The 17,857-nt window shown below is 37.0% G+C and overlaps 1 protein-coding gene across 1 annotated transcript in view; it reads right to left on the bottom strand.

The window, feature by feature from the left end:
- The window catches only part of LOC136032934 (transcription elongation factor SPT5-like), a 48,919-nt gene that overhangs the window by 15,242 nt on the left and 15,820 nt on the right, over nt 1–17,857 (bottom strand). The window contains exons 5-10 of the mRNA XM_065713401.1: nt 15,116–15,350; nt 13,145–13,360; nt 11,931–12,114; nt 5,785–6,005; nt 4,243–4,496; nt 1,365–1,560 (exon numbers count right to left, since the gene is read on the bottom strand). Of these exons, the coding sequence (XP_065569473.1) occupies nt 1,365–1,560; nt 4,243–4,496; nt 5,785–6,005; nt 11,931–12,114; nt 13,145–13,360; nt 15,116–15,350 (1,306 nt within the window). The remainder of the gene's footprint in view (nt 1–1,364; nt 1,561–4,242; nt 4,497–5,784; nt 6,006–11,930; nt 12,115–13,144; nt 13,361–15,115; nt 15,351–17,857) is intronic.

Genomic DNA, 17,857 nt, shown 5'->3' with positions numbered 1-17,857 from the left:
TGTAAAGCAACTAGGAATCCAAAACTCACTTCACAGCAACCGAACGGGAATGTCTTTCTCTAAAAGATTGGAATCAACTGATTTGACAATAAAGACATTACACTTTGAAACCCCTCGCATTCATGCTCAAGGCTTTCAACTTTCAGGGATCTCTAACTTCAGTCAGTAGATAATTCATGAAAAATTATTAAGGAGGCTGGGAGGGCTAAATGACATTTCCCCAAGTCATGACCTATCTAAATCATTTTTTCTCACACCGTAAATGGCAGTATGTCAAATTTCAGAAACAAATATGGTACCATTTTTTAGAAAAGTCTACACATACAATTATTGCTTGTTCAATGATATAGGATGCATGTTTTATATAGCAAGAAAGTTAAAGCAGTTGTTGTAACGGGGCCAAACCACCAAATATTTAACTCCAAAACTTTGCTTTGCTTTTTCTTTGCGGCTCTTCCAGATTCAAAACGTTTCTTCTAAAAGGAAGTGCATTTCCTGCTGACAATACCCTGCTATTAGACTAATATGATCAGCTAGGTGCTGTCCGAACTGATAAAGGCCGAACGACAAAGGCCTGACAGAATTGTTCCAGGTCCATTCCGGTGCACGACAAAGCTGTATCCTCTCTCCTGTACTCTTCACGATTCTTATCGACCGCATAATTCGGACATGAGGGACTCAGTTGAATGAGGGTTGTACTGTCTTTTATGGTGGTTTTACTGACGACATTGCGCTCCTTTCTCATCTACGAGAAGACTTACAGAAGAACATCACCGATCTTTCAAACACAGACGCACGAGTGCAAGATTTGCAAAATAAGTAACTTGAAATTGGTGTTGTAACGGGGCCAAAATACCAAATACTTAATTCCAAAATTTTTCTTTGCAGCTCTTCCGCATTCAAAGAAAGGTTTTTTTAGGAACCCTTTAAGTTTTCCTCTAAAAGAATATGCGTTTCCTATTGCAATTATCCTACAATTAGACTAACAAACTATTTAAGCTAATACGACGTGGATTTTTGTCACCAAAAAAACTTGTCATGTAGCAGAAATGATATCACTTTTCTTCTAAATGCTTAACAAAGCCTATACAATTTAGCGAACATCATAGAAAAAATTACATGATTTCAAGCATCTTCAATAATTAAGTGAAAAAGCTGCTTTAATATTAAGGCAAAAAATTTCATCTTCTTCTGGACCTAAATACACGACCCGAAGAAGAATATAATAGGGCTTTGTAAATTACACTTTGAAATAAGCTATCTTGAAATTATACGGTATATCAATACTGTAGATTAGACAGAGAATTGAATCTTTAGACGCAATAATACTACCACCATACCCAGAAAGAATAAGAGAAACATACCGAGTGGGGTCCATCAATGACTTTGACAATATCTTTCCGTTGAATTGAGTTCTGTTCAGAGTCGAGAGCCACTGCCTGTCTATTTTCTCTCCTTTTACTGATTGCCTGAGGGCGGACCTGAACCACCTTGCCATGCATGTTCAGTATTTGAAAATTTTCACGCTCCAACCGAACAATGACGCCAACAGTTTGGGAACTGCGAAAAATAAAAGGCAAAATGAATTATGCGTGCAACCAATACCATATCTGGGGGGGGGGGGTGTAGGGAATTTGAATTCCCCCCCCCGAAAAAATGTGTGTTTGTCTTGTAAAAACGCAACAAAAATGAATATAAACAAAAAAAAATTATACGTTTTTTTTTGTATGCCCCTCCCCCGAAAAAAAAATCCTTTTGTAGATAACACGATGTGCAATTGAAAACCCTAAATTCTTTACAGCTGCAAAGGCATTTTACGCTAAAATATACTATAGTGAAATTTGATAATAAAAAAAAACTAGAGTATTAAAAAAGATACAGAATTGTATCAGCTTCAAAATTACGAATTTTAACCTATGGAACTATTGTAAGCACGTGTTGTGAACAGCGTCTGTAAAATATAGATCAAGTTTAACAACGTACACCCTATGAATGGGGAATGAACCCCAATGGCACTTGTTGCACCCTTCTACTAGTAAAAGTTTAGTTACCATGGTGAGTGACGTCATGACTTACTACGCAAACGGAATGTTTGTAGTAAGTATAAGTGAGATTTTTAACAATAAATTCAAAAGTAGAAAAAAAGAACCTTTCTTAAAGCTCTACAGATGCTTGGGAAACTATTTGTAGAAGGCAGAAGTTAAATTTTTAACAATAAATTCAAAAGTAGAAAAAACGAACCTTTCTTAAAGCTCTACAGATGCTTGGGAAATTTGAATCAGCTGTCAGCGACGAAGATATGCTACTAGAGGCTCAAGTATTGGACAATTTGCGCCATCTTTATTAAGTAATTAAACAATTTTAACAAGTTCTTAATTTTAATTCCGCTGACACTACTAGCAAACTAAGTATTCAAAACTCTCTTGTCTTTTTTCTTTCAAAATTTTGCATCAATGTCTATAGCTACTACCACTTACTACGCTCGGCGAGGATGGTCAGTAGTAACCGATTAAATTAAGTAGGTTAAACGGAAAAAAGCAAGAAAGGTGGAGCCAAATGCATACAAGTTTTGAAGGCCAAAACGATTATAACAGGTTATGGTAGAAATCACAATGGCGTAAAGCCCTGGTATCACAACTAGTTGATTACAGAACGAATACAAGAAAAGCATAGAGCAAAAATTTATGTTGAACCCAACCTACGCTGTTTCGACAGCTTCAGCTCATATTTGATAGTAATTCTAGGGCGTTTGATAATTCTTTATTTAAAGTTTCGCAATGCGATTAAAAAAAAAACATTTAAAACGAAATTAACTAGCATCTTGTAATAAAGCAATGAAAAAAAATTGTAATTACGAATATCAGAAACAATATTATTTGTTATTTCGAAGGAACTTTTTTCTCTAAAATAAACTGAAAAGTAAACTTATCTAAACAAACAAAGCACGAATTATTTAGCAACAATTCTAGATAAAATTAGAAGCCCAGGCAATTAAAAAGACAACCAACTGAGTCATCTACGAAACTTGGATAGAATAACTTTTAATAAAATTCGATAAGCTTACAGTACATGATAATTCACTTCAGAACATAAAAAAGTGCTACCTCCGTAAATGTTCGTTTCCGTATTAATTTGAACTAAAAAAAAAAAATCAAAATTTGTCCAGACAAGAACTGAACCAGTCATCCTTATGTAGAGTGAAACAAATCTCTACTTTATCAAAGCTGTCTATGCTAAACATCCATTCTTTAGGCGGCAATAATATCCATTGTGTTTAAAGTATTAAAACGACTTCATGCGGCTTTGTAGTTTGAGTAAGCCATTCATTCAATTACAGAAACAGATTAATAAAAGTAAAAAACTAGTGAGATTAAAAAAAATTAATGATAAAATTCTTAAATAGCATTGTAAAAATAATAAATCAATTAGGAAATGTAAGATCTCCCCTATTCGAACTGCCATACAATACCCCCATACCACTTCCATCGCCCAAAAAAAGTATCTACAACAATTGTCAGACTATTTAACAAAAAACATACAGAAGAGAAATAAAATCTTTCCACTAGAACTATCCCATAGCATGTATTCCTATCCATGTCCATTGCCATCCACTGCTATTTGAACCTTTCTATTGGAACAGCCAAACAGCACTTACTTCTTCTACATCTACACTCTTCTAATAGCACCCCCTCTATTTGAACCTTTCTATCAGAGCAGCCCAACAGCATTTACTTCTTCTACATTTACATTCTTCTATCCCCTGTACCATCCACTAAAAATTTTACATAACACTACAAAAAAAACTACTCAGAGATTTACAAGAAAATTACAAAAGAAAAATATCTATTCACCAATTCAAACCACTCCATGCCACTACTCCTCATACACCCTCTTCTTCCCTGTTATCATCCACCAGAATTTTCACAAATACTGCAATAAGATATATTTAAGAAAAACAATGCCCCTTCATTGGAACCACGACATGATATTCATTCCTTATCCATCCGTGCACCTCCCATCCTCCACCATGTAATTCACTAAATTTTCATACAACTTTACAGGATTAAAGAGAAATGAAATGAGGGATCCCATAGCAGCATCCCTTTCTTATCTCTACCTTCCACCTCTACATCATTCACTAGGCTGTTTGGATCCATTACAACTACTCCACTATCTTTCTATTATAAGTACTCCTTCTTTCTACCATAGTGAACAACATATAACATTACAATAAGAACTTACTCAAGAGCAATGAGATCTCCCCATTGGAACTGTCCCATAGAATCCACTCCAGTAGCTCTATCTGCACAAAGCTGTAAATCTCTTGGAAGAACTTTCATTTCGTGCATTGACAAATCTGAGAAAAGAACGGCAAGGTTTTCTTCAACACGAACGATAAGACCAGTATCCCCTTCATAACGACCAGCGATGACCCTTACATGGTCGCCCATATTGAAATACTTACGAAGCTCGTGAGCGGGAAACTCAAGTGGGTCCTGAAATACGATCCTAATTAACTTCTAATCAAGAACAGATCAAACTCTTATATAGTAGTAGTAGTAACATCAATTTATTATCACAAAAAAAAACAGAGACGAAATCAATCGGTAGTACACCAAAAGCGTCACTTGCAAAGGTGTGTTACTAACAAACAAGAATAACAAATACAAAAAAAAAGGAAATTCATAGTAAGAAAAAGGGTGAAACCGTGTACCGAGAAAAACACACATAAATATTTCATACACAATAAAACAAAATAATATCATGATACCGAAGCAAAAAAAAAAGTCAATTTTAATTGACACGTAAATCAGATTTAAACTGAATAATATGTAGTTCCTTGGATAAGCTTAATCAACAACTTAGCCCCTCTATAAATAACTGAAGATAAATAACATAAATCATTAATTACTAGATGAAACGATACAATTATAAATAAATCCATAAAAAACATAACACCAATTAAACAATTTATAAAGTGTTTCTATTGAATTAGTAAGTAAAAAAGAACAAATAACTCCGAATAACTATCAGTCAGAAGCTGATTAAATTATTAGTTTCAATCAATTCTTTTTCATAGGCGGGGGTCTAGTGTTATGCCAGGGGGGGGGGAGTCGGGTGATAGCTCACGACGAGTTTGAGTTCTAACAATTAGTCCATATTGATACATTAACTCTTTACTACAATTATACAGTGGTTTCAAATTGAGACATTCCAGTGCGTTATCATATGTTGAACAATAACGTCGATGCTTAATCCTTCAACTCTTTATTAGGTTTGACCCCTCGAGAAGGCCTATCGATTACAGTCAAGGAACGAACGAAAGAAAATACCAACTAGTCTATGTTCATAACGATTTCAGTAAAATTAAGTCAAACTGTGATTGCAAACCAAATTTTAGAGAGAAATAGACACATCATAGGACAAGTATTTCATAAAGTTTGTCTGCTGTGGTCATAATGTATGAGATTGTCAGTTGACATATATACGTAATTACATATAACAGTTCAACTGAACAGCGTTTTTTCAGTTGATGATTTTGTTTTTTTTTTTACACTTATCATTTATTAACTTTTTATTAATTAGGATGTGTCCTCATTATTTGAAAAAAATGATATGCAAAAACTGTATTTCCAAAATTATAACACAAAATGGATGCTTTCTATCAAGAGATCATGAGCAAAAACACAGTTCAAACCATTTACTAATTTCTTAATTTATCTAAACGAAAATAAAAAAAAACTTTCTCCTAACTACTCCAAAGATGAGATTAAAAAAACATACCGTCAAATCTTCATGTTTTGGCATCATAGTCACTTTATTTCCATCTATAGCAATCACTTTTCCTTGAAGATGAATTAATTCACCTTCAATAACTTCGACGTGGTCACCAGTTGCCAAACCATGGCCTTCATCTTTACGTCCAGTTTCTGGACCCAACTCAAGATCAATACCTTCAGGGGCTTCTTCAAATCGCTCAAGCTCAGTCAAGGTCGGTTTCACACCTTTAACGATCAAAATATTAGCCAGAATATAATAATTCAAGTAAGTTAATCTAACCTATCTGTTCCACAAATGACTTGTAAATAAGCTTAGGACACCAATAGAGATTCCCCGAAAGATCCCTCCTAGAAAAGCTGATAAACATGAGCCTGTATTGCTAATTCTTGCCCCCTCCTTATTACTAGAGAAAATGCTCTCAATTCGAAAGAGTTTAGCTATATGCACTACCACTAATGGTACACATGAGTAATTCTGATACAAAATATTATTTAAAAATACGGTTAAACATCAAAGTATGGTAAGTCCCGCCAATGGATATCAAACCCCTTTCCTACGAAAAGTATAATAAATTCCCAAACTGAAAACGAAAATCACATAAAATTCGAGTAGGTTTTGCTCATTCTTGCTACAAGAAGAAATCATAGAATTTGCCCTTCATATAATTAATTTGCCCTTCATCATATAATTGCCCTTCAGCAAAGCTGAGATAACTCGATCAATTCAGAAACTTTATCCTAGTCCATAAACGAGCTGATAAAAACGGGATTATAACTATGTTGTAATGTCTGTCCTGGCATCCTTCCTTAGCCAGGCTGCACATATAAGCCAGGCTATATAGCCAGCAATCTCTAGTCAAGATCGTAATTGCCAATTGAATATGACAATATTTTATATACTTATTAGCTCTAAGCAGAGATGGGGGTTCGTGAAATATTTTGTGTTATGAGAAATACAATTTAATATTTATCATAAATAGCTTCTCAAAGGCTTTATACTTGAGACAAGTCCACTTCAATACTATGCAAAATTCATTCTCAATAGCATGGTTCTTCTAAAGCAAAAAATTCAATTGTTATCTTGAATAAGAATACTCTAAAGCAAAATAAATTAGCAGCGATTTTAACGTTTCTAATACTTAATTTACACCGATAGTTCTAAATTATTTTATGTTGCTAGAGTCTAATATCACTTATTTAAATCCAAATTTAAAAAAATTTGGAAATTTTCCTAAAGCCCCTGCTGATTCTAGGTTGGAGTCAAAGGTCAAGCTAAGCCTGTATACCTCCATGGCGGTGATGGTAGTTACAGGCAATGAGGCTCGACCTTCCGTCCCTTGGCAGCAGAGGAAATCCGGCAGCGCACCTCAAAGCGGTGGAAGGGTGTAAACACCACTGAGCTCCACGCCGAGCAATTTGGTGGCCAACGCGCTCCGGGTGACCCGCAAGACTGGGGACCTTGCGGTCAACTCTATTCCCAAGAAACATTGATGGATCTGAGACCTAAAAGAAAAGTTGTAACAACTACGGCGTCCCCGGCAAGCGACGCGGCCCCCGTATTGGCGCGGGTGTCGAGAAGTAAACTAGACAACCATACTACGGCGTTCCCGGCAGGCGACGCGACTTTGAATATGGCGGCGAAGTCGAAAAATCTTTTCAACGCCATAAATCTAGGAAAACCTACCACAGTCATTAAACAGGCAAAATCCAGGATAAATGTTGGATGCTGGAATGTAAGATCCGCTAAACAAGAAGCCACACAAGCTTTTCTTGTCCATGAGATGGAGAAGTACAACATAGACATACTCTGCATATCCGAGACCAGAGTCTCCGGTTCTGGCTCTATAGTTATAACGGCTCCAGAAACATTACATCAGTTCCACTTTTTCTATTCCGGAATAGAAGATAATTCAGGACTCCATGGAGTTGGTTTCATCATGAACCAAAGAACCAGAAACGCTCTCCTAGAATGGGAACCAGTCTCCTGTAGACTTGCTAGAATCAGACTAAAAGGAAACCCTGCAAATGTGTCCATAATTTCTACCTATGCCCCCACCCGTGACGCTACTGAAACGACCAAGGATGATTCTACGGTGAACTGCAGCAGTTGTCTTCTTCTATAGCCGCACGTGATTACTTGATTGTTGCTGGAGACTTCAAGGCAAGAGTTGGTCCATCTGACCAGACCACAAGACAAATCCTGGGAAAATTTGGACAGGGTCACAGATGCGAGAATGGGCAGAGGTTGGTAAACTATGCCTTGATGAACCACCTTGTTATCACCAATACCATATTTCAACACAAACCTAGCCACCTCTTAACTTGGCATTCAAATGACGGTGTCACTAAGGCCCAAATTGACTTCATTCTTGTACGCCAGCGATGGAGAAGCTCCGTGTAGGACTCTCACTCTTACAATGGCGCGGACACAGGCTCACAGTCTGGATCTGACCACAGGCTCGTCGCAGCAAAAATTTTGCTACGTCTTGCAATTCGAAGAAAAAACAAGTCCAAGGTCGGCTTCGATATCGGTAAACTTCAAGACAAAGAAGTGCGGCAGGCCCTCAATTTGGAACTAACTAACCGGTTTGACGCCCTCAGCTCTGATGAAAACCTAACTCCCGATAAGAGATGGGAGACCTTTAAAACCGTGATGACAGAGACTGCCGATGAGATCCTAGGCCGAGCAAAAATCAAACGACAACACTGGATAACCGCTAGAACCCTGTCAATAGTCGGTGAGCGAAGACAAAAGATGGGAGGCCTTAAAGAAGAAACAAAGGAGTTACGCAGACAGGTAAAACGCTCTGTTCGGCTGGACCGCCGCCAAATGTGGGAAGATGCTGCCGAGTCATTAGAGAAAGCAGCACGCTTACATGACACCCGCAAGCTTTACCAGATCCTGAAGGAATCCGTTGGTAAGAAAGCTGCTGTCTCAGAAACAATCAAAAACAGATCAGGAAAAATCATTAGTTGTCAGAAGGAACGTTCAGCAAGATGGAAGGATCACTTCCAGCTCCTCCTGAACCCATCCCCTTCATCTACTCATGATGCCTTCCCACCTTCCGTCTCTAAAGAGCCTTATGATATCGAGCTGGATACACCGACCAGAGCCGAAATACTAAAAGCGATCAAAACCCTAAAAAACCACAAAGCCCCAGGTGAAGACGGCCTCCCCCCGGAACTATACAAACAATGCCCTGAGGTCACTGCTGAACAGCTCCATGGCATTCTCGACGAAGTGTGGAGGACCAACACTTTTCCAAAAGACTGGAAGACATCAGTCATCCTCCCTTTCTATAAGAAAGGAGACAAAACCGAATGCAAAAATTACCGCGGAATAAGTCTCATAGACATTGCCGTCAAAATATTCGGGATCATACTCTTGAACCGCTTTAAAGGGGCAAGGGAGGAAAGAACTCGAGGAAATCAAGCCGGCTTTCGACCAGGTAGAGGGTGTACTAATAATATCTTCGCCTTTCGCCTCATTATCCAGCAGTTTGAAAGATACAACCTACCCCTGATCTTGATGTTCCTGGACTTCATTGCTGCCTTCGACTCTGTCACTCGCCAGAAACTTTGGAAGATCCTGGAGAATGACGGAATGCCGCTGAAGTTTGTTGAACTGATGAAGGCATACTATGACGCTTCAGTGAGTCGAGTTAGAATCTATGGCGAAGAAACTGAAGAATTTCTGGTTGAGTTCGGAGTAAAACAAGGATGTGTCCTCTCTCCGACTCTGTTCAATTATTGCATCGATTGGGTGCTTGAAAATGCTCTATCGTCTTATCCAGGAGCGCAGGTTGGACAGAATCTCTCGCTGTCTGACCTCGATTATGCGGATGATGTTGGCCTCCTGTCAGACCCTGTAGAAGCCCAAAACATGCTTGACAGCGTTGTGGCCTGGGCAGATCTGATCAGCTTGAAAGTCAGCACAGAGAAAACGAAATTCATGGCTATTAACCACGACACAGGACCATTCCCACTAACTATCAACCAAGTTCAGCTGGAAAAAGTCAACCGTTTCACATACCTAGGCTCCCAGCTTTGTACTGACGGATCTTCCGACGCTGATATCCAACAGAGAATACAGAAAGCGCAGACAGTCTTTGCCTCCCTTCGGAAACCCTTATGGAATCGCCGTGAAATCAGTGTCCAATCGAAAGTTCGAATTTACATGGCACTAGTCCGCACCGTTCTCCTTTACGGGTGCGAAACATGGTTGGCAAAACTACAACAAGAGAATACACTTAAGGTGTTTGAGCATACTTGTCTACGAAGAATTCTCAGAGTTGCCGTTTGAAATGGTTGGGCCATGTATTGCGGAAACCGCCAGAGTACCTGCCTCGCCAAATACTTCTAGTTGAGCCTATTAGCTACTGGAAGAAACGCCAAGGAGGACAGAGGAAGAACTGGTGGAACCTGGCCAAGTCAGACCTTGAACCAATAGGGGGTTTCAGAAAATTTGGTCACAGATGGTCAACACAGTGGCTCGCCTTTGCAGAGCAGCTGGCACAAGATCGATCAACATGGTCCAAGAAGGTCTCTAAGATCATCGATGCCGGGCGAGGTGGAAACGCCTGATTCCCGCCACAAGTACAAGTAAGTAAGTAAGTAAATTTAAAAAAAAAGTACGAATTATATCGTCAACCTGACGATTGGAAATTCATTAACAAACCCTAATTTATTGATAAAAATCAATAATCATCAAGCCTTGGGTTATACCATCGAATCGTGTTTTCTTCTAAAATAACGACAGGATCTTGTCTCCAAACCCATTATACACGCCGTGCACAATGAGCAGCCTCGGTCCTGAATAACTATTAGTTTAAAGCTTACTTAGAGGGAGCTTCTAAAGGCTGGCGCATCTTAGTTTTAATTGAATTCTCTTTTTTCAATAAACATCCTTAGATTCTCCTTCTTCCTGCTAAAATGATATTGCTAAGTCCCAGACAGGGTCCAATATTGCCAGATCCCAGTAACAAGGCACTTCTACCCTGTTAATTGTCTAAAATAAATTAGTTTGCAACTTTAAAGAAGTACATTTTTATATTAAATATAAAAAAGAAATGATAAAAATTTTTAATCAATTTGCCCCTAAAACTTCAAGCTTAAAATCCATACGACGAATTAATTTTAGCAGCTTTGCTTTTACCGAGATTTAAATGGGGATGTTTTTATTCTCCCATTTTCATATATTTTCTTCAATATCTTTTGATTTTCATATGGACATGACCCTTCTCCCCTTACTGGTGTAAGGTGGGTCTAGTGGGATATAACGCTCTTCTATATGTTTCAAGACTGAACATATGTCGGTAGTTATGAAGATTCCACAAGAGAAATTGAAACTTTGAAGTTCAAGAAACAATGTAAGTTTTTTGGAAATGGAAAATCTCATAGGTGAATGCACTTCCTGGGAGTGCTTAAATACATATATACATATATATGTATATATATATATATATATATATATATATATATATATATATATATATATATATATATAATATATAAATATATATATATATATATATATTCTACTTTGTATTTTGGTTATTTTAAGTCATTGTATTCTTTTCATCCAGCGATTCTTTAGGATTCGTATTCCAATAAATTCAACAATTCATATATATATATATATATATATATATATATATATATATATATATATATATATTAACCAACCACAAATGTTTCAATTCATAGCTACGTGCAGATCTATACAACATTGCATAGAGTGGCCATTGTCATTCTGAGAAATTGGCTACGCGGTAGAATCTTTTCCACACATGGATGTTTTACTTTTAATTTTACATTACATTTACCAATTTTCGTTGGTAGCCAGATAACATTTCATACCTGATACTACTTGAAGGAACTTGAAGAATCTTTCGAAAACTAGTATTTTTACAAATATTCACAAGTTCTGAAACAAAATAATGTATCACAGATGAACTGATAAAGAACAATAGAACAGAATGCATTAAGATTCACATAATAAGGGAAAGATGCCATCAGGAACACAAGACCAAATCTTTTCTAACTTTTGATTCACATTCGTCATTGGATGTAATTATAGGAAATAATCAAAATACCCAACAGTACACAATAAGCTACAATTCTAAACTGATTTGAGAAATCAAAGATTACCTTCAGCAACAATAGCACTCATAGCAAAAGTCTTGTACAAAAATCCCTTCCTTGAGTAACGGTTTCCTTCAAAAATAATAAAGTCTCCATCATTAGTAGTTTCTCCACCGATAGATCGAATAGCCTCAAGGTCAAAAAGTTTAGACACTGGTCGTCTGGCTTTTTTCTTTCTTGCTTCAGCATCCTTAAAAAATCCACAGTTAGTGACAAACACAAATACGATCACCAAATTCAGTATTCATTCAAAAAAGCTTGAAGTGAACGGGTCGATCACAATTCAGTGCCAGCACTGAACTGGACTGGGTAAATGAATCTATACATTCTAATCTATACAATTTGTAAGTGTCCATAGCTCGCAGCCAATCACTAATCTGAAAACAATCACATTACGTTATACAAGGGGTAACTGAAGCAAGTATTTCACAGAGCACTTTTTAATCTGATCGAGTGTATCTCGGTATAGAGACTACATATAATCAGTATGCTTCATAAAAGTGACAGCTTTTATACATAGTTGGGAATTTTACCCTGTTGTGTCTTTCGGTAGGAAGATCAAGCAGAAACTTTCAGGAGAAGTTTTTTAGTGCGCGGGCGGGGGTGTCCGGGGGAAGGGTCAGAAACATATTCTCTAGTCTTGACTAAAGATTATAAACTATGTGTGTTTTTCTTCATGTCTGCGTTCCGACAATCTTTGCCAAGTATGATAACTATTTATTTATTTATCTTTTCCAGTGGCATGTGTCCTTGAGGGTCAGAATGACAACTGAGGGTTACAGGCCCAAGCACCATTTCGAGAGAAGCAAATGCTGACAGTGAGGATTCAGGGCGTGAAGAAGTGGAGGGAGGCGAGACAAAGAGCTATGTAAGAGCGAATAAAACTAGCAGTAATTCTTTCAAGTGTTACCATTGTCTTCGCTGTGGAGGTAATGGGAATTTGTGGCCAGAATCTCAACTTTGTTTGGCGCAATACTAGTCAATTTTTCGGAGTTACACGCACCAGCCGAGAGTTACCACCAGCCGAGTTAGCTTATAAAGCAAGTTATCTCCATAAAGAATGCTTGTCTTAATAATCTAATAGCCGAAGCTATCAACACACAAACAAGTATGCAATCCAAATTTTACAATGTAAAATAAGTGCAATCCAAGCACATGAAAACAAAAGAGACGAGGTATATTAAAAAGAAATAAAAAAAAAATTCAAGTTAGAAACTTACGGAAGCGGATGTTCTAAGGGCTCCACGAGGTCGAGTGTAGTCAATCCTGGGAAGAAGCTTCAAGTGGACTTGATTCTGAGCCACGTCAACATAGTCCACTTGAGCAATATCGTCTTTGAAGATACCACGTTTCAGACGAACCCAAGCTTTTGGTTTCAATACGCTTTGTTCTTTTACAACTCTCACTACGTCAGTCATTTCTTTGATAGGTACCATCTACGAATAAGAAAATTATGTTGATATATAAATTATGTAACACATGAACACTTTAACTAGAATGATCTACTTTACTTCACTTTAACTAATTCCAAGGCTTTAACCTTATTGTGAAGTTTTTTTTTTACTTTTACTGGGGACAATCTCTACATCTCTGGGTATGCAATTTTTTGTTTTGTTTGTCTTTTACAGATAAAAACAGGCAAACTAAACGTAGATTATAAGAGAAACATAAACAAATATGAGGATTCTGGAAGCGCCGGACACATGTCACCCTAACCTAAAGAACATTCTTCATCCTCCATAGGAAATTAATACTCATACTACTATCTTATGTAATAATGGAAGTTTTGAATGTCATAGCAAAAGATAAGCCAAATTACAGGTGTCTTTTCTTGTGAAAAATCACGAAGTGAAGATCCCTGTTATTGCTTGTGAATTATTAATAACATTTTTTAAACTTCTTCTCGTTAGATCAAGCAATGGTTAAAAATCTAGTTTCAGGCTAACTTATGCTCACTTCCTAACTTGTTATTATGCTTCTCTAATTTCCAGTCCGTTTCCTTTTTATTATAATATAACTCATTATTCGCACTTCTAATCACCCGATCCTCCAACGTTAGCTTTATGATAGCTCAGGAAATGAAGCTGTACACAGAAATTCAAGAAATCGTAGTTCAAACTTGCCTGTCGCAAGGCCCTATGAGGGATAAGCAATTAACACGGCTTTGAAATAAGTTGGCCTCAGCTGCTTTTGCAATGTGATGACGGTAGTAGTACTGTTAGGAGTTCCTACACTTATTAAAGTTATCGCTCAAAACTCTTTCAACAAAGATTGTAAGTAACTTTTTTTTAAATATGTTTTGCGACATTGTGTACGATAAATACTATATAAAATATTTTGCCCCATATAGGACATGGAATTTTGCACTACTAGAAAGTCCGTATAAAAATTGCAAGGCAGTTCAAAATTTATATACTTGAAGTTAATGGCAACAAAATGCATCATAATCTTGCTTATAAAAACGAAGTATTCGAAAACGAATACTGAGTTTCAAGACTTTTCGGAACACAGTATATATATATACATACATACATAGTATATATACATTATGTAGACCTGCAGGCTCTATTATGAAGATATCCAGTAGTTTGGAAGGCGATAAAACTGGTTTTACAATGCTTACAATAAAAATGATGCATGGTTTATGATGGAAATATAGAAGTGCTAAAACTTGAAATTCTGTGTTGAAACAGAAGATGAAAACTATGCAATCCATATAAAAAATATTTTCAGAAATTATTACTCATGTAATATATATTTGGATTATCATATATCAGCCTACTATCTGGGGCGTAGCTCCGGCATTTCATTTGCGGGGGGGGGGGGGAGAGGTTTAACATGTGGAGAGTCAAGGGGCATGGGCTATATAATATTTTTTTCTCCAAGTTGTTGCAGGAGCAATCGCCTCCCTTGCCTCCCCCCCCAAACGACGCCACTACCTACTATATAGCCAATTATCATTAGTCAATTAAAATAGCGAACTATTTACCGCGTCTAGGAAGCATCAGTGAAAACAACTACAGAACCTTACATCTATTTATGTCCCATTTATACATATATACAAGTCCATCTTAAGCAAATAGTAAAGCCAAGATGATTTCACGAAAGTTGAGGAGCGATGAACCACATTTACAGGCTTGATTTTACATTTACAAGTCTATCAAAGGAATATAAAAAATCATGTATAATACCTGTTGTTTATACAATCCCATTCGAAGGGTGCCAACTCCCTCAATTGCATGTTTCACGTGAGTCTGCTTATAGGCTTCTATGTAAATATAGCCCTTGACTCCCTCTGAAACAACTACGGATTTGATGTGTAGTGGCTCTGGAGAATTTTGGAAGGCTATATACTTCCGCATCAGCTGCAAGGCAGTTTGTTTTTCTTCACCAAGACGGCAACGGACCATCCATAAATTGGGATCCCTGTTGGGATAAGAGTTAATAGTTGGGACAGTAATAACTTTTTAAGATAGCAATAAAAATTATGCTTCATTTAATACGAAAATGAGTAAAATAATGACACAAAATGAATAAACAAATGGTCTAGACCAAACAAATAGGACAAAGCTGTAGAATGTAAGTAATTTATTTAGGTTTTAGTTCGTTCTTTTACAGTTACTCACAATTCTGATAAACAAAATAGTGAATTATTCCACTAAAGCATTCAATATAATCAGTCTTAGAAAGGAAGAATGCCTCAAATTTGTGATGACTATGCGTACAGAGCCTAAAGAACATAGGTGCCAAAAGGTGCTTGATCAGGACGTTTTGAGCGCAGCACTGCCTTTGTAAAATTTAGCGTGAAGGCAGGGGTAAAACTTGACCTAATGAAGTGATGCTGTGTCTTGAAAATTCATGGGTATTGCACCAGCTAGCAAGCCTACAATTATATGACTAACAATATATTATCTAGTATTTGACGGGTCTATGAATCTTGTTACACAAATCCAGCACGGTTCGTAGGGTTCTAGGCGTTGGCTCTAAGCCGCCAGGGTAAAATGTCCCTTGGCATACCCAACTGTCCTACCAAGTTGGCTCAGGAATAGTTGGTGTCCCTACTGAAGCTGTCTCTGGTATGTTCCTTTGAATTTAACAACTGTTAAATAATGATTGCAATTAATAACTAGTATTTTAGGAATATTGCATCTGCATTTTCAAGATTCTCTATTCTAGGAGCTCTATCACTTTCATTAGGTGTTCAAGTCAGATTTGGCTATAACTAGATGAATTTTACCATTACTTTTACTTATATTTTTTTGCTCGTTTTTATTCTTTTGAATATGATTAAAGTACTTTTGTTTAATAAAAAATGCTTAATAAAAACAAATTAATTTTCAGCTTCACTTCGAAGTTTTTACTCTTGCCCTGTTCATATGAAAAGAAAACGATTGTCTGATATCCGAAAGAGAAAAGAAGAAAAAGGTGAATATAGCCCTGCACAAGTTAGTCTACATTATAAACGTCTTTATTGGCGTTTTTAATAATATACGATAAGTTCTAGGTCTCTTCCAGTATTACACCCCTTCTCATCCTAACAAACAACGAGCATCATCGGTTTGTGACATCAACCAAGATTTTAAGAATATCATAAAAAGCTAGAGGAGTTTCTTGGCAAGAAGGTTCCGTAGTCGTAGACACAAAATAGCAATGTTTTAAGTGACCCACATGCGTTTTTCTCTGAGGATAGAATGCACCATGCATAACTAATAGAGCTTTCATATTTATATAGTTTATAGCCAATGCGTATACCAGAATACCCTCTAAGCCAAATGTTCAAAAATTAAACTACATAGTAGTAAAAAAAATCTTTATGATATCCTTTACAACCATTTTTGACAACAAAAATACTACTTCCTCATATTAGCTCTTAGTTTTTATGCAATTTCATCCTTTGTATTTGATTGTCCATTATTTTTGCTTTTACTACCGACTTAAAAGGTAAGAATTGGTTACGTTTTTTTTTTGTAAACACCTTGATAAATATCACCCTCTTTAACTTGCTTGGAAATTCGATTCGTCACTCGCTCGACACCAGAGATTTAAATGTTGTTAAGTAATATTTATAATTAAAAATTAAATGGCCACAGCGCTTTATTACTAATTCGTTGAACTCTTACAACTGACTTAACGAGAGCTAAGAGCTCATATGGCACTTGTGACGAGGCGAGAAGAGCTAAGAGCCAAGAGATCATATGGTATGAGCTCTTACAAAATTCTATGAATCAATAGATTGATTTAAAAAGGAAAATAAGAGGCTTAATGCCGTTCAAGATTTAAAATAAGAGCTCTGAGTCACAAAGTCCTTCTAAATTATCAAAATTCATTAAGATCCGATCACCCACTCGTAAGTTATAAAAACCTAATTTTTTCTATTTTTTCCTCTCCCTTTTGCCCCCCAGATGGTCAAATTGTGCAGCTCCCTGACACGCCTACCAATTTTCATCGCCCTAGCACGTCCAGAAGCGCCGAACTCGCCAAATCACTGAACCCCTCCCCACAACTCCCCCAAAGAGAGCGAATCCAGTACGATTCTGTCAATCACGTATCAAGGACATTTATTTATTCTATCCACCAAGCTTCGTCCCGATTCCTCCACTCCAAGTGTTTTTCCAAGATTTCCCCCTCCAACTCCCCCCAATGTCAAAAGATCTGGTCAGGATTTGAAATAAGAGCTCTGAGACATGAATTCCTTCTAAAAATCAAATTTCATTACGATCCGATCATCTATTCGTAAGATATAATACCCCAATTTTCATGTTTTCCAAGAATTCCGGTTTCCCCCTCCAACTCCCCCAAATGTCACAGGATCTGGTCGGAATTTGAAATTAGAACTTTAATGCACAAGATCCTTCTAAATATCAAATTTCATTAAGATCTGGTCACCCTTTCGTAAGCTAAAAATACCTCAATTTTCAAAATTACCCCCCCCC

The sequence above is a fragment of the Artemia franciscana genome, chromosome 11 (genome assembly GCF_032884065.1).
Source record: "Artemia franciscana chromosome 11, ASM3288406v1, whole genome shotgun sequence".
NCBI classification, from domain to species: Eukaryota; Metazoa; Arthropoda; class Branchiopoda; order Anostraca; family Artemiidae; genus Artemia; species Artemia franciscana.
The sequence above is the reverse complement of the archived record's forward strand: the minus strand, read 5'-3'. Positions and strand labels throughout refer to the sequence as shown.